Source organism: Haliotis rufescens, unplaced genomic scaffold, assembly GCF_023055435.1.
Source record: "Haliotis rufescens isolate VD_foot unplaced genomic scaffold, xgHalRufe1.0.p SCAF_5, whole genome shotgun sequence".
NCBI lineage: Eukaryota > Metazoa > Mollusca > Gastropoda > Lepetellida > Haliotidae > Haliotis > Haliotis rufescens.
Window position 1 is genome coordinate 32,783,333 of NW_025964223.1, and position 23,369 is coordinate 32,806,701.

The 23,369-nt window shown below is 39.5% G+C and overlaps 1 protein-coding gene across 1 annotated transcript in view; it reads left to right on the forward strand.

Moving 5' to 3' along the window:
- Positions 1–986: 986 nt before the first annotated feature.
- LOC124126088 (zinc finger protein 567-like) overlaps positions 987–23,369 on the forward strand; it is a 121,592-nt gene continuing 99,209 nt past the window's right edge. The window contains exon 1 of the mRNA XM_046489513.2: positions 987–1,545. Within this exon, the coding sequence (XP_046345469.2) occupies positions 1,429–1,545 (117 nt within the window). The 5' untranslated portion in view covers positions 987–1,428. The remainder of the gene's footprint in view (positions 1,546–23,369) is intronic.

Consider the following 23,369-nt stretch of genomic DNA (forward strand, 5'->3'; position numbering starts at 1 on the left):
GGATAGTTTTTTTTTAAAAGGGGTGGTGCACAATTAAGATCTATTTATTGTCTCTATTTATTTATACAGAAATAAAGATTTTTCGAAATAAAAAGGGGGGGGGGGGGGGGGGGGGGATGCGCGCACCCCCCCCCCCCCCCCCCCCCCCCCCCCCCCCCCCTGTATCCGCCCATGCAGACACATATGTATAATTGCCCTTGAATGCCTATATATTTGGTAAGTAAACATAACGTTACTGTAGAAGTATCTGGGAAAACATTTGTTTTTGTGTAACCTATATGGATCGGCCTTGCAGTCTTTTCCTTGGGCTCAGTTCTAATCTACAACCCTGGAGGTAGCCGGGTGTCAAGTGAAGAATGAGCCGATATTCGTCTTGTCCCGGATTACACGAGTTGGTCACGAATGGATTTGGGTGCGAACAATTTCCAAAACTCCGCTCATCAACATACAGGATACGCGCTGTTGCCGAGCTTACTATTTTTTGACGCGCTCAGACGTGTCAGTTTTGATTACAAGGTTTATAGCTAAATCCGGCCTCGAGCCAAATCGTTCAATACGAAAACAGCCCCAGATTAAAAATACACTTATACTGCCAAATCTCACGAAAGCAAAATGAACTTGAGTAAAAACAAGGTTTTATTCACGGACCGAGACTATAATTGTTGCTGTTACTCAAATCCGTGAAAAACATTAAACCTCAACACACCGATTTGCACATTGCCGAATACCTCTTTGGTTTTTTTTATCATGAGCCATATCTTTCCAGAAATAAGACTTGAAAAGGTTATCTTCAAATATTTCTGAGGAAGGCAAAACCATTTGATTATTTGATAGTTATGTTGTGTATACGTCCGTGTAATCCATGATGCAGTGGTCATCGTCTGCTAAATTGTGTGTGGGGGGATGATTTCGTCAATCAAATATAGAGCCGTTTTGGAAAGCAGCCGTTTCAGTCAGACTCTGTTTGTCCGAGTCCATTAAAAATAATGTTAACAACCTGCACCCTGGACGCTGAATCACGACATTGATGTTATAATTTATCAAATCAATAATATATCTGAACTAATGTTTCAAGATCACAATCTCGTGTAACAGTTTTCTACTCAAGGGGGCAATTCACGAAGATTTCGAAGTGAACCAAAAAGTGGAAGAAGAAATTGTGTTAGGAGCCAGCCTATATCATTGCTGATAGTTAACCAACGAGACAGTAAGAAACTTGTGTAGTTTTGAACACAGACTACGGTACACGTTACGATCGAATTTTTAATTACAATTTTTTAAACTACTCTCACTTCGCATGTTACAGGAGGACACGGAGTGTCTGTGAATATAGTGTTGAGAACTAAAAGTAGAGGTGTGCTGAAATCATTCTTTGTCCGGGAACAACTTCAAGAGAAGACCGCTTGGTAAACTAATGTAACATTCACCATGAACCCTCATGGGTGTATAGAGAAGACCACACAAACTGATCAGACCAAGAGCAAGATTATTTCTGTATGTTTATTCATTTTGAAAAATGGTGAATTCGACGATGTGTCATACAGGGTGAGTTCATTTTTCAGTTTTACCTGTGAAGGCCCCAGTGACGAAACATGTCTATGCTTACTGTGTGTAATATGTATTAGAGGGTGCCAACCCCCACCCTCTAGGTATCTAGCATATCACTAAAGGGACAAAACACTCTGAAGTTTGAAAGTCTTGAAATGGGTATGGGCATTTTCTTTCGTGGATTGAAAATTTGCTTATTATGGACTATAATTTTGACTGGTTCTACTTGTGTTCTTGTTGCGATGCAGGAAGCGACACCTAATCGAATCGACACGAAACCGAATCGAGAATGAGAAGCCGTATATCTTAATAAAGGTATACAGCATAATATGGTGTACAGTTAAATAACTGCATAGTTTCCCTTCAGAGAATTCAGATAAACTAATAGGTGATAACAAATTTCATCAATAAAATGTGAAATTCAGATCATCACTGAACATGATGATTTACCTTTTAAATTGTATTTTCAATTCTGCTAGGCATTGTTATATATGCAGAAATAAAGATTATGGTGTGTATTTTCTCATAAACTAAGCCAGAAATAGAAATCAGCTACCAGTGATTAGGTTAAGAAATACACAATTATTATAACTTCAAAGAATTTTTGATGCAATGATCAGATAAATAGTATCTGAAACTAGATATAACTGGAGATTTCTACAGTGGACTATATATTTTGTCTTATCCATCAAATTTGGTACGAGTTTTTCTACGTTAGCTAACCTAATATTACCCACCAAGGAGTGCTGATATTCTGACATCCAATCTCTATTAACCATTAATCTTTCGCGAGCTAGCAGATAAGTGTTATAGTCTTTGTGTAACTCGGTTGGATATTCTAAGTCAACTTCTAGTATGTAGCCTTTATCCATCTTCCTGAGGCAAGAGAGTTAACTGACTTTAAAAGTACAGTTTCCACCCTTGCCGAACTAGGCTGGAATTACTAGGCTCAATCGTAGCGCCACCAGTGGCTATTACCATTTATGTCCCTTCTAAGCCTCTCCGATAGACCAATCAGATTCCACCTCTCGTATCACTTGCGTTTGCTTCCCACAAAATGGTGGCACCTTGTCAGGACGATCTGATCGATAATCAAAATCTATATTGTGATAAAACAGGTCTTACATCGAAAAATGCATCAAATCACGTGAGCACCTTGATTAAAAACATGAAAAGATTTGGAAAATATCTGCTGACGCTAAGTTGGCGGTGCACATGCTTTGCAAATCCTGCAATCGACCGAAATCTGCATGACAGTTAAAGAACCGGATTTCGATTTTGGTGCACAATTTTGATTGGATTTTGCATAGACTTGTTAGTCCAGCCAAAATGTAACTCTATAATACCAGCCTAGTTCGGCAAGGGTGGAAACTGGACTTTTATAGTCAGTTAACTCTCTTGCCTCGGGAAGATGCCTTTATCTGAATCTTTGGGAATATCATTCACATCGATATTGTTTACCAACTCAAAACCGCCGTGGGTAAAGGTTGACTCATCGCCCATGCGTACAAATTGTTGGCGTCGAGATATAATATGTGCGTAGTAGGTTTACTCGAATCATATCCTTCCACTAATTTATTATTGGCTTTAGAATACCTTTTCGCCGTCATCAACATACCACCTGTTAATCCTTTCTCAACAAACAAGTGCTTATCATAATCGGTGAGTAATTTTAATTGAACCTCGGTCTTCTTCAACAATGCATCCCAAGAGAGTCCGGGACTGGAATAGTACCATGCTGGATCCAAGCCATATTGTTTTAAACAGGTTTTTCTGAATATCTCAAATCTATCGGTGAGTAACAGTACATCGGTTTTTAAGTACAGATTGTGATAATTGCCTAAATTCTAACAAACCAATTAATCTCACACATTTAGAGCGTGTTTATAATCAGCATTGGTTATTTTAGATTCTGTTAAGTTAGTATAGAATGATTTAACGGGTGGTAATTTAGTTTCGTCAAATCTAAACTAATCATCCATATATTTGTAAGGATATACACCTTTTCTCAGCAGCAAATGCCGTATTAACCCTCTGGATGACGAGTTTTTATTTCTGACGCACATTTTCCTAAGATTGGAAAAGTGAAGGTTGTGCGAGAATTGTGCTCACGCGGCACTGGATCTACCTTAGCTATAAAATTACGGAGAGGTGGAGAATATTAAATTTCCTATTTGATGGTGTAAATTTAACTGCAATTATTAAACAGTTTTTTAAAAAGACACTTCTAAGTGTTCTCCGGGAATTTATTCTGTGTTGAAAAACAGTGAATTTGTCCGCTTTTTATCGTACACCGATAAAAGTACTGTGAGACAATTTTTTTTATTTAGAAGCTGTACAGAAACTGTGAGTGAACAAAATACTGCCTAATATCTGAACGACATAACTACATATCCAATGGTGTTATATGCGTTTGTATAACGACATACATTCAATGCCAAAAACATCTTGCCGTAAATGACGAAAACTGATTTTTATACCCCCGTCAAAATGTCGTGGGTATATAGTTATACCAAGGTTCCGGCCGGCCGGCGAAAACAGGTCAGCGCGATTTCTCTTAAACTATTCAGTTGATTCATCTCAAACTTAGTACATATAATCTGTGTCATATGAAGGGGTGCAGTCAAAAGAAAAAAAATGTTTTTATTAATTTTCCATTTTTTTATGAATTTTTCAAACCCTAACCCTATCCTCGCTATTTAATTTGAAACTACTGACACACTACACGGGTCGGGGGTATTAGTGAGCCACGTTCACTTTTTTTCTTGTTCTCTATGATGTCAAAAGACGACAGAGAGGTTACACACGTACAAAGAAAAGTGGACATAACTCCGCTATGCTTCGCACTAGTTTATTGTAACTCGATCACTTGGTGAGAATTAGCTGTGGATAAGGACAATATATTTTCATGGTGTTTTGTTCTCGAGGAACCAAACTATTCCAACACAAATATCGATATTGAAACTGTATACGTTTAGTTATTAAAAAAAAAATCACACATAAGAAATTATGAAATCGTACTTCATAAAAAAAGAGGTAATAGAGAAATGAATCGCACAATCTAACCCATAACTTAGTCCTTAGATTCCAACATTCTCTTGATTGTGTAAGTGCAATTTGACTAATGTTGCACCATTATTAATGGAGCACTAGTCGTATCATCAAATGTACTGAAATACCAAAAAAATAAGCATTCTTTTTTACGTCATGGCTGGTTTTATATCTTTGATAACGTCGGAGAAAGATGACACTGGTATTTTGATTAATATATATCTCCCCAAATTTTTGTTCATGGCATGGACATTCTCGATGTGTAAAACGGAATTTCACGCGTTTTCGACACAACATGAAATGACTGTTTTCACCAAGTAAATAATGTCTTGAATATGTAAACAATTTGATAGTTTATCATGTGTCTTAATTGGTCAAGACACGCACCTGTTTGGGATCAACTTACGTAATGAAATACACAAAAGAATATTTCAAAACAACCAAAATTATATCCAATATTGGACATATATTTGTTCATTATTATGTTAGTATTTCTTTTCATCTCGTCTCAGAATTACACAATAAAAGATGCAAGTAAGCTCTGTTGGTATAGAATTATCAGGATAATCGTATAAGGTTGAACCAACGGGTATATCATGGACTGTTATGGCATGAACAAAACCGTCCAAATGGCGTGCTGGTTTTCTGGGGGAATTAGTCAGCAAAGAGCCGGAGTCACAGGAGACTAATCACAATTTTATTTACAAGAACAATTAACAATGAGCAATTTACAAAATCTTAGAATATAGCTGGGGGTGCCACAGAGAGTCGGTACAACCCTCTAGGCTGTGGGAGAGAGGTCTGCTTGGTATGAGAGTCAAACCCCCTTCTGCCCTAACATGTTGTTGTTGTTGCATTAAGTGTTTAGGAGGTCGCCTTCATGCCTAGGCAATTTCGGCTGACCTGTCCCTCTTTGGGACTCCTGTGTGTGAGTAGGGTACACCTATCTATTGTGAATTTGGTGTTCACATAATTTCTGTTTTTGTCTTGAGATGATTTCTATTTTCTTACATTGATATGATTTCATTTGTATCCTTGGCTGCTCTGTTTATATACGTTCGAGTAGCTGTCCATCTCTCAGAAATAGAGTTAGTTTGGCCTTCGCTATTGCATCTCTTGGCTTTAGGAGATCTATGACAGATAGCGGATCTAACTGCAATTCTTGTTTTAACCTAGCCCGGGCTGGGGCATGGTCTTGACATTCTAGTAACACGTGATCAATGGTTTATGCCTGATTGCAAGATGAACAAACCTTGTCATAGTGCTTTTTGTGACCGAGTCTAAGGTGTGAGATAGCAATTTCAATTTTCCTTTCATTTGAGTATGAGTTTGGCTTTTGTTGGACCTTGGGTTGAATTTTGTATAGCCATCTGCCGATCTTACTTGCATCCCATTGGGCTTGCCATCTTTCTGCTATTGAAGCTTTGATTTTGCTTTTTATCTCTAGTTTACTAAAGGGAATAGGCTGTATATCCGCTTTGTCTAGAGCTAGCTTCGCCAGTGAGTCTGCTTTTTCATTTCCATGAATATCTATGTGAGAGGGGATCCAATACAGCTCCACCTGTTGCCCTTGGTCCGATAGTTTTGTTTATTCGTATAGAATATTGTTGACTGTGTTTGGCCTGGAGTTTGAGTTTCTGCCACTGATGGCCTGAAGTGCACTTAGTGAGTCTGATAGGACAACTGCCTTTGCTTCCGGAAGTTCCGGAATGAGTTTGAGTGCATGATGAATTGCCTCCAATTCAGCCGTGAATACTGACTGACCATCAGGCAAGCGAACTGAATGTGCTTGGGGTTTGGAGCTGTGGATATGGATCCCGTAACCAGCACTGTTGTTGATAGGATTCTTGGATCCATCAGTGTATATATGGGCCCAGCTGTCCCAGGTAGTTTAAATTTTAGTGATAGCTACTGATCGTAGTAGGGTTGGGTTTTCTTTTTTAGTGACTTCTGATGTTAAAGCAGTGTCAACTTTGGGAGTATTTAAAGTCCAGGGAGGGTGTAACCCTTTGTAGTGACTTTCTGGAGGCTGAATGTCATCACAATTGTGACTTCGAATGAGTTCACGTACTAATATCCCAGATGGCTTTAGTGAGGGATTTTTTCGAGCTAGGGCTTCATCTCAATTTTTTTTGTCTTGCCATATCTTTTTAACCAAAGGGTTTGATGTTCGTCACCAGAACGATAATTTTGCCTGCTCTCTTCTTAGTTTCAATGGGAGTTCTCCCGTTTCTCCTTGTAGTGCTTCTATTGAGGTGCCTGTTGCTGCGCCTGTGGCCAGCATTAGGGCTTTGTATTGTATTCTGTCTAGGTGCCTCAAGACAGTATTTGATGGTGAATGAAAAGCCTTACAACCATAGTCAATTTTTGATCTGATAAGAGATTTGTAGAGGTCCAGCTGAATGTCCCTCGATGTGCCCCAAGATGTGCCTGAAAATGCCCGTAATACGTTCAGGTCTTTTTGACATCTGTTTTCCACATATTCTATATGTTTGCGCCAAGTGAGGTGTTGATCAAGGATCACCCCAAGAAACATTGTAGATTTTTCGAATTTGATAGGTTTGCCTTTTATGGAGACACGGGGGACCTAACATGTGGTTTCTGTATGTATTTAACAAAAATTAGAACAATAAAATGGAATGTGATTGGTTGATACACGATTGGTTGTGCCCTATGCTAAATGAATGGCTAGACAGAGGGGAATACTTAATCTGTTAATCCTGTTGGACTGGCACTAATCTTGTTGACATATTTACTGGATGCTTTGAATGAGATTATGGTGTCACTATAGACGAGCTTGTGTTGGGGCTAATCCTTAATGCACTATATACGAGCTTGTATGGGGGCTAATCCTTAATGCACTATAGACGAGCTTGTATGGGGGCTAATCCTTAATGAGTCTAAATTGAAGTAATTGCTGAATGTTATTCTAATATAGGTGATGACAGATTTACTTAAATAAAATAGTTCAAGGTAATCTATAAGACTATGTAGACATATCTTTTGTCTGGGAGATTGGGATCTTGATACCTTAGGCTAGTATTTATCTAAAAGCTTCAAATCTATTAAACTATGTAGACATAACTCTTGTCTTATTGAATAGTATGTCTAGGAGATGCGCTCCCATTACCTTAGGCTAGCATCTATCTAAAAAGCTATAACTGAAACTACTGATATTTTATATATGCATTTTACCTGATGATAAGTATTACTTGCTAAACTATAATTATATGAAATGATGTATAAATATTACCCCATGATAACTCATAAAAGCACTTGATGTGGATCTAATTATTATAGGAAAACTTAGTATAAATGTTCTATCATGATAGGTACCTGGCATTGGTTTTATTTTTATACTTTTTACAATTCCTGGAGAAATAAAGTAAACAGTTTAATAATGTGATACACAATATTGAAAAAAGAATGCACCCATTAATTATATAATGCAAAACGAGAGGAATAATTTGTAAATTGTTTGTGACTATCGCTCACCTGGCGAAACCGTTAGATATCACTGTTCGATCTGAGTATCAAAAGACATAAAAAACAATTCCAAGACAAAAGACAATTGTTTCAGAAATGTGTGTATATATTTAACTGAAAAATATTATCCATTTCTGTAAAGTAATATATTCAGTTTTAGTTATAAAATAAAATGAAACGGCCATTCATGGACATTGGTTATATGAACTTATGATATTGACTATTACACATCCCAAGAAATACGTACATGCTGCAGTTACATTTACACTTCATCTTGTAACACTTGTCCAAAGGAAAGAAATCTCGTATTCGACACTATAAACCTCTCAATTCTTAGGTAAACAATGATCAAACAAACAGGAGATTATCTAAGGTTCGTTCATACATGTTGTTGCCTATATTTACGTATGATATCATTTTGAACATTGACAAATATCCAAAGTGAAATTAATTGTGTGAAAAAATGTATAAAAGATAAGCAAAATCTACATCATAACTGAAACTGTAAACAGCATGATTCAATGATCGTGTGCACTCTCAGTCAAGGACCTTCACCTCAAAGAAATTACCAAATATGCAATGATTTTGACACAAAAAGCTGTATACAGGTCAATGACTTGGACCCAAGAAATGTAATAAGTCAGAAGCAAAAGTCAATAAGTCACTTAAACAAAGATGCCGGATGCAGTAAATTTTCGAAGTTAAATCAGTACTTTTTTAAAAATCGGGCATAGCTTCCGCACATCTGGCTACCCGCCGTGTCTGGGAGCAATACTGCCATCAACTTCACCCCCCATCCCACAGACACAAGGACAACTGTCACAAGCGTGCAGTGTCTGACCTTTCCCCATGTTGAAGCATATTAAAAAAAGATACCTTGTACTTACTTACCTTTTGTTGAAAAGACATTGCAAACATAAGACATTATTATACCCCCGTTTACGAAGTAAATTGGGGGTTTATAGCGTTCCGTCTGTCCGTCCTTCCGTCCGAGCTTTTGAACGGCACTTTTTAACCATGCACCCTAGCTTCACCAAACTTGCCTTTTGCTAGTTTGAAGATTCTGAACTTTTTAATTTTTGCCGTTTCCATGGAAACATTAAGGAACATTAAGGAACTTAAACTTTTAAGGTGGGTGTTTTGTATGGCCTATATCTTTGTAACTATGCACCCTAGCTTCACCAAACTTTCTACACACATTAACCACAATGAGTGCTTGTGCCTTTTGCTTGTTTGAAGATTCTGATTTTTTTTAATTTTTGCCGTTTCCATGGAAACATTAGAGTTTTTGTACGATCCATGTTTACAATATTATGTATCCTAGCTTCAGCAAACTTGCTACTATGATTGTTTTTTATCTTTTATAAGATTCTGAAGGTTTTCTCTTTTGCTCTTTTTCATTTAATGTATAATAAGTATGCGTCATGCTTTGTAGTTAAATTCCAGTATCAAAGGATTCCAAGAATGTATGTTGTGCTAAGCATTGATTATCCCACACTAGATTGAAATATATTTGCAAAAACATGTGTTCATTTCAAACATAATGCATCCTCATGGGGTTACAAAGGAAAGGGCAGTTCCTCTGACTTAAAGCAACAGGTATATTTCATTAATTAACAAACTATTTACTATTTGTTGTTGACCAGCGGGGATAACGGGGGTATGTGAGCTTTGCTCACTTCTTTCTTGTTTACAACATATATCCCGGGTCATTGGTTTTTGGACACTGAAGAAACAGTCATAGTTTTCTCACTGATCACATGAACAACTGTACAACTTTATCTTATGCCAACATTATTGTTTGTGGTTATTATAATGGCAAGTCACCAGAGTTATCTCACTTGCCCGGCCTCTGTAACGTCTGCTATTAAACACTGAAGTTGTACAAGCGTGTTCCTGGTGTGTAGGTATCCCATTGGGTGATAAGTAACAGTTCAACTGGCGTGGTGGCAGCGTGGAAAGGTATTCAACCTTCGGTAGCACCTGATGAGACTGGTAAACCTCTCCAAGGCGATATCGTAGCGTCACGCTCCTTACTAGGATATGTAAACGCATCGATGTTTTGATTAGCACGCGCTAGTAACTCCACAAGTTACCACAATGGCACAAACACACAGGGCTCCAAAACAGTGGATTCTCACAAAGAATGAGACAATTAATTCCTTTGAAGGATGGAAACAAAATTTGTTGCACACCTTATCAACAGATACCGCATTTACCCCTTTATTAGATGTAGGTGTTAGTTGCCTAAAGAAATCTTGTGCAAACCGAAACAGGGGGTTCACTGACGATGGCATCGTCGTGGCACAGCGTAAAACTGCCATTCAGAAAGTTACAACTTTGGAACTAATGTTAGGCCTGATTGCCAACTATTGTCCAGTCATATCAAGGAGTACAATAGTGAGGAATTCAACTTCCTTACCGTACATATAGCAATCAATTTGCCTTCATTATGGGTTTCAGTGAACTGGAGGTCATTTTCTTGACTTAGACGACATTCACTTAGGGGTAGATGAGAGACCAGAGGACTTACACCTGGTACTGAAATGGCTACGACTTCTACACAAAGACCTCCCTCACTTAGTTAAGCAATGGTACGGAACCGAGTTACGTTCACGCACACTTGCCTCATTCAAACCTGAAATCTCTCAGGCTTTGGACTCATTATTAGAGGAAATATGCACATCAGAAGATGTAAAGGTTATGCGATCTCAGGCCTCGTCGCGTAGCCAGTATCCAAAGCGATCTTTTCAGAATTCAAAATCTTGTCCGATCTGCACAGCAGCAAAACGGTCAAATGTAAACCACTTTTTGAGTGGATGCAAATTTTTACCGGAGAGGGATCGCAAGTATATGATGATGGCAAGACAGATCGCACACATTTTTGATGATACACCCTCAAGTAATGAGGAGGATTTTTGCTCAAATACTGATGTGACAGACTTACCAGATAATAACACATCAGCGAGGTGAGTCCACGTTGAGGAATCTCCATACATGGATGCCTTCTTCCACCACCGGTGTGTTCACCTCACTCTCGATTCAGGGGCAACAGGCAACATAATTTCAGCCAATACAGCCAAGGTACTAGGGGTTTCTATCAACAAAAGCACTCAATCTGCCAGACAGGCGGATGGACTGTCGAAACTAAACATTGTTGGTGAAACAAAGTTCACTGTGCACAAAGACAAACAGAGAGCTGTATTTTGAATGTCTTGTAGTAGAAAGCCTTGATGTTGAGATACTTGCTGGTATACTATATTTGTCCGTAATGACATTACCATACGCCCGGCACTGAAACGTATTATCTTTGCAGATAATACTCACCTGTGTTACAAATCAAATGACGACTGGGATATGCACACAGTGAGGAGAGCTGTTGTAGTGAGGGCTCCAGACAGCACAACCACCGTATGGCCTGGTGACTACTTGGAAGTGCTTGTACCTGAGGAGTTCAGAACCGATGACTTTGTCGCTATCGAACCACGTGAGGACACTCGTCCATCTTGTTCATCACTATCAACATCATGGCCTCCCCCAAGTGTATTGCCATGTTTATCTGGTCGTGTTAGACTCCATAATATACTGAACAGCATTGAAAAAGCACTACCATGAAAATGGATGTATTTTTATCCGGGCTTAAGTCATATGAAAATATATCATTGAATGAGTAATATACGACGTTCTGGACGAAGCATGAAGAAGAACAGCTCGTCAAAACACATTCCTAAATTTTTTGTGAGCGACAACGCCAAAACGCAACAAATTGCGTGCGCATCATGGAAAACATGTTTTGTTTCACGGGAAGCATGCAGAATAGGGCTATAAAAGACAGACTTTTAAAAGCCACATCACTTGTTGCTGCAGACATAAAGGGTACTGACACAAGAAATGCCAAGATTAACAGCAGAGGATCGTGAACTTGCCTTGGGCATGCTTCAAGTTGGTACGTCAAGTAGAGTTGTTGCACAACGGTTTCAATGCCATCAGCTGGGCTACATGCTCGACGTCCATATGTTGGACCCATACTCACTGATCGACATCGAAATGAACGTCTGCGTTGGACCGAAAGGCATCGTCATTGGAGAATGTTACCACAATGACTGCGTTGTACAGACAGATCGATGGGGGGGAGGGAGTGTCATGGTGTGGGGCGGCATCAGTCATAACCATCGAACAGAGCTCCATGTTTGTCGTGGAAGATTTAATGCCCTTTACTACAGGAATAACATATTGGCAAATCACGCCATCCCATTCTTTCATCAGCACCAAGATAATTCAAGAGCGCACACGGCACGTGTTTCAACACTGTACCTAGCGAACAATAATGTGCCTCTGCTTCCATGGCCAGCCCTGTCACCCATCTATTGCCAATTGAACATCTATGGGATTACCTGGGTCAACGCCTCTCACGTCGTCCGCAAGTACGAAACCTGAGAGAACTTGAAGATACACTACGTCAAGAGTGGAATGCTATCCCACAGAACACTATTCGCAGACTTACCATTACCAGATATTACCAGATATTGACTTTTCATTTTAACCCTATGTGTCTTCCTCACACTGATGACGTAAATGTAATTACTGTGTGGTATTCCTGTTTACTTTCTTAATAATCCGTCTATGTCTGTTCTAATTAAAATCGATCATTGCTCAAGTTGTTTTTGTAATATTTCAAGATTTATTGCTGGTGCGTTTTCAATGCTGTTCAGTATATGTCAAACAATCCTCAGACCTTAAGAAAACGTGAACATTTTTGTTCTGTTCGTGCTGTGGTCACTACAGACTCTTCTGACATTACTCAACAACACACAGAAAATGTTCAATCACAAAATACTTCATCTTCCTTCTTCTCTGAGAATGTGGAGGTCGATCCTCACAATATACTCACCAAGGACACAAGCTATAAGTTCCATGCTTTACTACGACAATATGACAGTGTGTTCAGTCCCATTGGTGAAGGATACAATGGTGCTTCAGGCTCATTCCAAGCTACAGTCAACATGGGTCCAGTACCCCCGCCTCAACGGAAAGGACGATTGCCGCAATATTCAAAAGGTCATCTTGTAGAGTTACAACACCTGTTCGATGATCTTGAACATAAAGGTGTATTTAAATGCCCAGAAGATGTAGGCATAAATGTTGAATCCTTCTTAGTCAAAAAGCCGTCTGGAGGATACCGTCTTGTAACTTCATTTGGGGATGTAGGACGCTACAGCAAACCCAAACCATCATTGCTCCCTGATGTTGATTCTACCCTTCGACAAATCAGCCAATGGAAGTACCTCATCACCACTGACCTGTCCAGTAACTTCTACCAAATTCCTCTGTCGAAAGGATTCTATGAAGTATTGTGGGGCGGCAATGCCATTCGGTGGAGTGAGGGTTTATGTACAATCAGCGATGGGAATGCCCGGTAGCGAGACTGCTTTGGAGGAACTCATGTGCCGTGTTCTCAGCGACCTTAATGAAAAGGGTATAGTAGCGAAGCTTGCTGACGATTTATATTGTGGTGGATCATACCCCTCTGAGTTGTTTGAAAACTGGCAGTTGGCTCTACAGGCTATGGATAAAAACAACTTAAAACTGTCCCCCAACAAGACATTCATTGCTCCACGTTCAGTTACTATTTTAGGATGGAAGTGGCAAGACAGGTCTATCCAAGCAAGTCCTCATCCCATTGCCACTCTGTCCTCCTGCATGCTTCCAACAACTGTTTCTGGACTATGGTCATTCATTGGAGCCTACAAAATTGTCACGGGTACTCCGGCACTGTGCAGCAACAATAGGTCCTCTTGATTCTTTAACACAGGATGTCAGTCCAGTGATAGAGTTGCATGGACTGATGACCTAGTGGATGCCTTTCAGTCTGCTCAAAAATCCTTAGCGATGAATAAAACAATCACTCTTCCATGTCCTGATGATGAGCTTTGGATTGTTACCGATGGCGCTTTAAGAAAACCAGGTATTGGCGCCACAATGTACCTTGTCGGAGATGGTAAAAGGAAACTAGCCAGGTTTTTCAGCGCCAAGTTGAAACCACTTCAGATATCTTGGATCCCATGTGAGGTTGAAGTATTGTCGATTGCTGCTGCCATCAGGCACCTCAGCCCATACTTGATACAATCATGCCACAAAACACATGTCCTCACAGATAGTAAACCTTGTATACTTGCCTTTCGGAAATTGTGCAAGGGAGAGTTCTCAGCAAGTCCGAGGGTATCAACTTTCCTCTCTGTTGTAAGTCAGTATCAAGCCACAATAGATCACCTAGCAGGAACGTCTAACATTCCTTCAGATTTTGCCAGCAGAAGTGTTCTGACCAATCTTGTCAAATATGCTCCTTCATTGAAACCATGGAAGACTCTGTCGTAAGAAGCACCACAGTTGAGGATATAATGTCCGGGAAACCCGTTTGCCATTTATGACTCGCAGTACATGGCGATCATTACAGGGGGAATGTAATGATTTGAGGCATACTCATGCTCACCTAGTTCAAGGCACACGCCCCTCCAAGAAACTGACCAATATCAAAGATATCAAACGTTATCTAGCTGTTGCCACTATGGCTAAAGACGAATTATTGGTCGTAAAGTATGCTGATCCCTTGCAACCGCCAAGAGAGTGTGTGATTATCCCCCGTAGGGTTATTGACGGTGTTGTAACTGCTTTACACCTCAAGTTAAACCATCCCTCAGCATATCAACTGAAGAAGGTTCTGCATAGATACTTTTATGCCCTCGATTTTGACAAAACAATTGAACGCATTTCAACAGCTTGTCATCAGTGTGCGTCTCTTAGACAGACACCAACAGTAAGAGTCGAACAATCAACATCCGAACCACCTGAAGTGATAGGAATTGCCTATGCAGCTTATGTGATGCGCCGAGAGTGACAAATGATTTTTGTACTCAGAGAGTGTGTATAATCATATACAGTATCATGTCTCATTGAAGATGAGGAGGCATGTACCCTGTGTGATGTTCTTATTCGCTTGTGTGTAGGCATGTGTCCACTTGATGGCCATAGATGCATCGTTCGTGTTGATCCTGCCCCAGGATTTCTCCTTGCAAAACGAAGCCTTGCTGCTGAAGCACAGATTGTCACTTACAGATTCCTATGTCAGACAGAACATTGATATCCTCACAACACGAATCTCGTGTGAAAAACCACCCTCATAGTGTTCAAGCCAAAGCTGGAAATGGCAACTTACCAGCACACCAGGTCTTAAAGGTCAGGGACATTGTGTACTTGAAATCAGATCGGAATAAAGCTTGCTCTCATTCACGGTATCTCGTCACCAATGTTGATGGCCCATGGTGCGATATACGCAAGTTTGTTGGAACACAATTGCGAGACACTGCATATCGTGTCCAGTCTTCAGATTGCTATCATGTCTCGCCAATCCTTCCAGAACCGTGATTGGGTCAGCCAAAAGGACAATGATGCATATGAGTCCAACAAGTCAGTCATGGTTGACATTGCGCACACAGACAAGAGTCCACATCAACCTTTAGAGGCTCTGACAGAACGTGTCATGGCTCAACCCCTATTCAATCAAAATTGAAGCGAACCTCCACAATATCCAGATCCTCCTTCAGAGATAGTCCAGCACAGTAGCCAAACACTTACACCTAGCCGTCCAAAACAGGAAAGAAGGAGACCCTCACATTTTCAAGATTTTGTGTTAGATGTTTTAAATGTTGTTTTTTTCATTGGGGCAAAATAATCTCCTAGAACCTGAGGTTAATCTGTCCTATGATGGTTCTTATACTGTGTTGTGTTTGCTTACAATGTCAGATGATTAAAAGATAAATACTTGTGTTTGCGAGTACCCAAAAAGGGGCAGAATAATCCCCATGAACCTGAGGTAAGTCTGTCCAATGATGGTTCATCAGTACTCTTCTGTTTCAGTTTATTTCAAAACATTGACTTTTCTTGTGACTTTATGAACAAAAAGGACTTACAGTGCTTAATGAATAAGTATTTATTAAATTAAATAATCCTGGACTTTATGAAACAGGCAGTTATTTCGCAATTTTTACTATTATAAATGTCAATGATTGTCCATCCATTGGTTTAACCTCATTATCTTCCAGTAGAGAAGGAGAAAAGGTGGTCACGCCAACATTATTGTTTGTGGTTATTATAATGGCAAGTCACCAGAGTTATCTCCATTGCCTCTGGCCTCTGTAACGTCTGCCATTAAAACTGAAGTTGTACAAGCATGTTCCTGGTGTGTAGGTATTGGGTGATAGGTAACGGTTCAACTAGCGTTAGAATTAAGCCATCATCTGAGTATTTACAATTTCTGTGTGACATCTCTCATTATAGTGCAAGTATTCGTGATTGAAAACGTATGATGTCCAAAAACCTATGATCCAACGATGATAGTATTGTTTCATGAATAATAATAAATTTTAAAGGCATAAATGATGCTGAAAGCTCTGATCGAAAACAGGACAATCCGGAACGACGGTTGTCCAGAAACACAATATTTTCGGAGTATTTTTTTTTAAATCTTTGATTATATTATATTATTTTAAGATGACTATTCCCGAGGACCACTGTTTTAAAAAACGCAATTTTTAGCGTTTTTGCGGAGATTTTACATTGCTGGATCTAATTATTTACATATTGAACAAATTGACCAGTCACGGAAGGGACTTCCCGCGCTACATGTATTCGATTACGAAAATGTTATGTTGACATTTAATAGTCAATGCCTCAAATATGACTTTAAATGAGTTCCTTTCAAGGCGTCAATAGCGGTAATTTGACCGTGGTTGCTGTAAATAACGGTGATTTGTGCATCGGAATAGGTATGGCTCTTAGTAGCATAAGGTGCACAGGAGGGAGTATCGACAACATCATTAACTGTCTGGTGACTAGGAACAGGACTATCAGAATTAACACCCTGATCAGGTCCGCCCAATAAAATCCCATCCTTAGCCTTTTTACCACCGTCGTGTCCTCAGCGGGGTCCTGTTTTACCCTGGGTTGGGCGATATGGGGTTGGGGCTACCGATGTTTGGAGAACTTTGTTGACATATAATTTGTCAACACTGATGAACGCCATACCTACAATGTGCTTACTTCACCGCAGTGAAGCACACCAGACCAATCGAACCGCCGTTCCAACTTCAGAGTTACCTCCCTTCCTTGTGAAGTTTTAAAACTCAGATCGCAATCCGAAATGATCAAAATCTTTCGGTTACACAAACGTTCTTGCAATGTGGTCATGAGTGGCTTCAAGGTGGGCCACACCAATGCCTCTCTCTTCAGTCAGCTGCTGCCAAATGAAGCATTTTTCTGTGTGATTTCTTTTACTGCAACCCTAACAGATGGTATCAGCTGATTTTTATTTTACCATGTGCATTTCGTGCTTACCTCATAACCGCAAAATGGAGAGGGGGGCTAATGCACAGTTTTACTGGCTTTAAGTCATTTGATACATTTGGTTGTATTTGGGTGACAAACTGAAGCACCATTTCATTTCTCTCCTACAATTTTCAAGGAATTGAAGAAATATTTACTGTAAATCTCGAAATTAATGCGTCTCCAAACTAATATGCCTGCTGACCCTACCCAAAAATGTGACTCAATATCAATGCGACACCCCCCACCCCCTCAGTCAGTCAGTTTCTTAGTTTTAACAACCCCTTCTGGCATAGCTAATTTCGGGGTCGGGGTGGCCCCGTACTAGTATATAGGGAGAATTTGAAAAATAAAGTCCTGATAATGACGTGAATAGTGGAGATATGCTAAGGTAGCCACCCAAAAAAAAGTAAGGTTTTATGGGGCAGGGGAATGGGGTGGAGGGCTGGGTGGTTGGTGTGTTGAGATGGGGCCTAGCTATAGCGTGATTTATTTGGAGTATTTAGTGTTGGTTATGTTTTGCGTGGTTTGCGGCATAATTAGAAATTATTTGATAGCTTTCTTAAGTTGTTTTTGTGTCACATGGGTTTTGTTTGGAAGGATAGTGGTCAGTGAGTAAATAATGATTTGGGATTTTAGGGTTTTTTAAATGTCTTGGGAGAGGTGCGTTTGGTTTATATGCGTTAGGACGTTGGTTGGATGTATGTGTCGCTTTTGTGGGTGGTGTTAGATTCGTTTTATGAGATCTGTTTTTGTGATATAATTTATGATTAATTTTTGTAATTGTGGGGGGATAGGAGTGCGTGGATAGTTTTTGTGTATTTTGCATCTAGTGTGTTGATGTACTGTATTCTATGTGGTAAGTAGAGTGTGCACATGTAGAATAAGTGCTGTATTGTTTGGGGAACTTGACATGTGGGGCAGAGCCCAGTGGAATGGCGAAAGTTTAATTTTGTGATGCCTACATATAGCCTGTTTAGTGCAGATTGTATTTTTATGTGAGTTGCTAGAAAGATTTACTTTATTGATTTGTTTATTTATTGTTTTGTATGTCCATGTGGCGGGGGAGGTGTGCAGTTGTTTGAAGTTTTCTTGGGTTATTAGTTTATTTATGATGGATTTATATTCCTGTTTGCTGTATGTTAGTGAGTAATTAATGTACTTATTTTTTGCTGCATTTTCGTTTCCCGTGATCCCCATATGTGATGTACCCATGCAATGTTGATTTGTTTATTTTGTTCTGTTAATGTTTTCGTTAAGTGTAGTATTCGGTGTATTAGATGTGGCCTGTTAGTGTAATTTCTGTTTTTAATTGATTGTATTGAGCTAAGTGAATCTGTGAGGATTAGAAGTTTGTTTTGTGTTATTGTCTCTGCCATTTTGAAGGCCATATAGATTGCTGTTTTTTCGGCAGTATGTATGGATAGGTGGTTTGGGATGCGTGCTGATGTGGTGGTTATGTTTGGTTTGGTTGTGTGTATTGCAAAGGCTGTTGTGTGGTCCGTCGGATTGTGTGACCCGTCTGTGTAGATGTATGTCCAATCTGGCCAGTGTTGTTGTGTTTAATGTTATTTTTGCGATGTTTGTTAGACCAGTGTCTGTATGAGGAGGTGGCAGGTGATATGAGTAGTCATGAATGACAGGGTTGAGTTTTATGTTTTTAAGTTTGTATGTTTTGAGAAGATGGTTTAGCCGAATGGTGAATGTGAGTCTTCCGTCTTTTTTTTATTAGTTTGACTTTCTGTCTTAGTGGTAGATTTTCTGTTGTTGTTATGAGGCTGCTTAACAATGGGTTTGTGCATGCTGTAGCCCAGTAGTATAGTGTAATTTGTTTGCGTTTAAGGGTTTCTCTCAAACCACTCATGGTTACAGGCTGCTCGCGCTCAATTGCTCCCGACATTGGATACTCCATAGATCATGTTCCCATTTTACATCAAGATCAGCAACAAACAGAAATCAGCATTGCTTAAAGAATCCTCCTCCCCTCGGACCCGTCGCTCGCAACCAGGCGGCCTCAGCTGAACTCAAGCTGAAGCAGGCCGACCTCTCGACTTTCAAACATGGAGGCAAACTGGACCCTATCACTTGATCGGCAGAAAAAATGAAATGACCGCCCGCTGTCAAGACCCCAAGCATCAATATCAACTTAAACTCTAGACAAACAAAAAGACAAATGTCCCTCAAGAAAAGACTGTAAGCTACTATCATCTACCTTCACCACTTCTCCTTCCCCTTCACTCACTTCAACCCCCGCTAAAATCTCCACTAGTTCCCAGTACCCTCCACTTGATCTAAGTAATCCCACTAACCTCATCCCTCCCACTTCCGGAAAATCCCCTCCAATTTCGCCCAGCATCTCAATGACTACTCCCCGCAGCTCCCAGTCTAATCTACTAAATAACTTAGCCACAGCCATTGGGGGAAAACACCCTCTACAATCCCCTGACGGTCTTGAAACGCAATCGAAGATACAAAAACGAAAGAGTTCTACACAACCTAACTCAAACAACAATCAACATCTAGTACTTCTAGCATTCAATACAGGTCCCACCCCACACACTTCACTGTACACCAAAAACAGATTTGGGCTTATACTAAAGCAAGCCCATCTAAAATTCAAATTTATGAACAGTTGCAGCAGAGCCTTCAAAATAAACTTTAACCTACAATATGACCTCAATGTGGCAATGAAACAAACATAGTAGTATAGGTAATGGGGGTTCTGTCGCAACCCCACTGGAGCCAGATTTATATACCTATACCGCTGCTACAGATGAATTTTTTATGCAAAAATGATGATGTGATTCAACGATCATCATGATTCGTATTAAAAGAATCATCAATATTAATTAATAATGAATAAAATTTTCTATAGCCCACGAGGATATTGGAAAGGTATAGGAGCAATAAAAAAATTTGCCACTGCGGCTAAGGTATCTAAAGATGTGGCCAAGGAAACAAGCGATGAGGCAAATATACTTACTGGCACCGCGTTATATACCGAGGAAGAAGTTTGATATTTTTACAACGAATGAAGTTCATCAGGCTGACCTCTTGTTTCTTCCCCATGATAAGGTATGACGCAAAAGGTATAAATACGCTTTAACCGTAGTGGATGTGGCTAGTCGCTACAAGGAGGCTGAACCATTAACCTCGAAAGATTCAACAGAAGTAGCTAAAGCACTGAGTCGCATATATAAACGGGGACCACTAAAATGGCCCAAGCTATTTCAAGTAGATCCTGGTCGCAAGTTTATGGGATCAGTAACTAAACTGTTAACAAAGCACGATGTCGAAATCAGGCGTGGTGAAAAAGAGGCCCACCGTAGTCAAGCTATCGTTAAAAGATTTAACCGGACATTAGGAGAACATTTTTTTTTCTGTCAGTATGGCATTGAAATGAAATCGGAACGATTGAGATCAACCGAATGGGTGACACAATTAACAGCTGTTGTATCAGCGCTGAATAATGAAGTAACGAGATTAATCGGGAAGAAACCATCCGATGCGATTAAAATGAAATCTGTGACTTCCTAATCTTCAGCACTGAGGAGAGGCAAAGAACAAAAACTTCCGGATAGAGTAAGCGTAAGATATTTATACCAGCCCGGTGAACTCGAAGGAGGCCAACGTCACGCAACAGATCCGATTTGGTCCCTTAAGATATATACCATTAGTCGGTTGGTTATGAAAGAAGGAGAGCCTATTCTTTATTATCTTAAAGATGGACCGGGCAGGGCATTTGTACGAGAAGAGTTGCTCATAGTTCCCAACGATACAGTATTACCGCCCTAAGTAACCATAAGCATAGGTAGTTACACCACCCTTATCAATCCATCTCTAAGGGTCATAATCGATGTCTTGTTCATTCTTAAATCATATATCCTGTGATTGACACTTCTTAAAGAGTTCATCTCGTGTTTGAATGTTCTACCATTGAATAATGCTTCTTAAAACTATTCGTGTTTGATATGCTTTTTTACCACATACTTCTTAGCACCTTTAGCTTTTCTTATCTCTACATTATCCGACTTCTTTATAGAATACATCTTAGGTCCAAATCAGGGTTAGAAATAACAGTTTTTGTCCACTAGTCCTTATAATGATAACATGCAAAACCCTGAAAATGGGCTAATTTCTACTAGTCCTTAGGAAACCTTTATTATTGGGCAGTTTGGTAAGGACTATAGAACTAGTGCCAATTTCTAACGCTGGGTCTTAATCAGACATACTTTGCAATAGGGGTCCCAGCACATTCATCCTTCATCTTACCTAATACCTTTATATTCCCTGCCCAACAAAGTTGGCGGGGGATATAGAAACGGGCTCCGTCCGTCACGTTTCGTTTCCGGAGCATAACTCATAAACCGTTCAATATTTTTTCATCAAACTTTGCAGGTCTGTCAGGTACATGCTGAACTGGTGCCGTTTGCTATTTAGAAATTTTAGAAATCTTTATTTTTTTATCTTTCCATGGCAGCAAGATGGACTTAGGTTCTGTGAGGGTAGGGTTCGTTTCCAGAGCATAACTCATAAACCATTCAATATTTTTTCATCAAACTTTGCAGGTCTGTCAGGTACATGCTGAACTGGTGCCGTTTGCTATTTAGAAATTTTAGAAATCTTTATTTTTTTACCTTTCCATGGCAGCAAGATGGACTTAGGTTCTGTGAGGGTAGGGTTCGTTTCCAGAGCATAACTCATAAACCGTTCAATATTTTTTCATCAAACTTTGCAGGTCTGTCAGGTACATGCTGAACTGGTGCCTTTTGCTATTTAGAAATTTTAGAAATCTTTATTTTTTTACGTTTCCATGGCAGCAAGATGGACTTAGGTTCTGTGAGGGTAGGGTTCGTTTCCGGAGCATAACTCATAAACCATTCAATATTTTTTCATCAAACTTTGCAGGTTTGTCAGGTAAATGCTGAACTGGGGCCTTTTGCTACTTAGAAATTTTAGAAATTTTTATTTTTTTACGTTTCCATGGCAGCAAGATGGACTTAGGTTCTGTGAGGGTAGGGTTCGTTTCCGGAGCATAACTCATAAACCGTTCAATATTTTTTCATCAAACTTTGCAGGTTTGTCAGGTAAATGCTGAACTGGTGCCTTTTGCTACTTAGAAATTTTAGAAATTTTTATTTTTTTACGTTTCCATGGCAGCAAGATGGACTTAGGTTCCAAACTCTTCTTTTTTTTACAATTTCCATAACAAGTTCCACCTCGGTTAAAAAAGGTTAGGGTTTGTTTAGATTTAATTTTGTCATAAATTCTGCAACAGTGGCAAACTCTTGTTGTTTAATACGCTGTGCAGTGGATTATCTTTTGGGTAATCGCTCGTGTCGTACATATCTATTTTTTCTACCATATCTTTATACACATCCTCGGTTTGTATTTCCATCAACAAAGAATCTGTGTCGGTATATAACACCTCACACCTATCACCGTATTGCTTCTTAAGTTCGTTGTAATAAAAGTCATACATTAAGTCTTCTGACAAGTCAAGAATACTCATACCAACGTACACATATGTAGTGCAGCTAAGTCGTTATCGAAATATCTTGCTTCTGTTAAAAGCCGGACTGGCTATAAGTTTCCTGCGTCTTTCTTCCTCATTAGATCTGACTAATTTAACATCAACACGCTTCCTTAGATTCTCCATAGTTTTACCAAATACTGAGTTATTCATGAGCTTATATAGATTCTTTTCAAAATCGCTGGTAGCCATCTTTCTTAAATCTGTATTCTGCCTTATAAAGGATTCCATCCGAGGGCTTTGATCGAACTTTAGAACTCTGTGTATTTTCTTTAGTTTCATACCTAACGATAGATATAACTGGAGATTTCTGTAGTAAACTATATATTTTGTCTTATCCATCAAATTTGGTACGAGTTTTTGTACGTTAGCT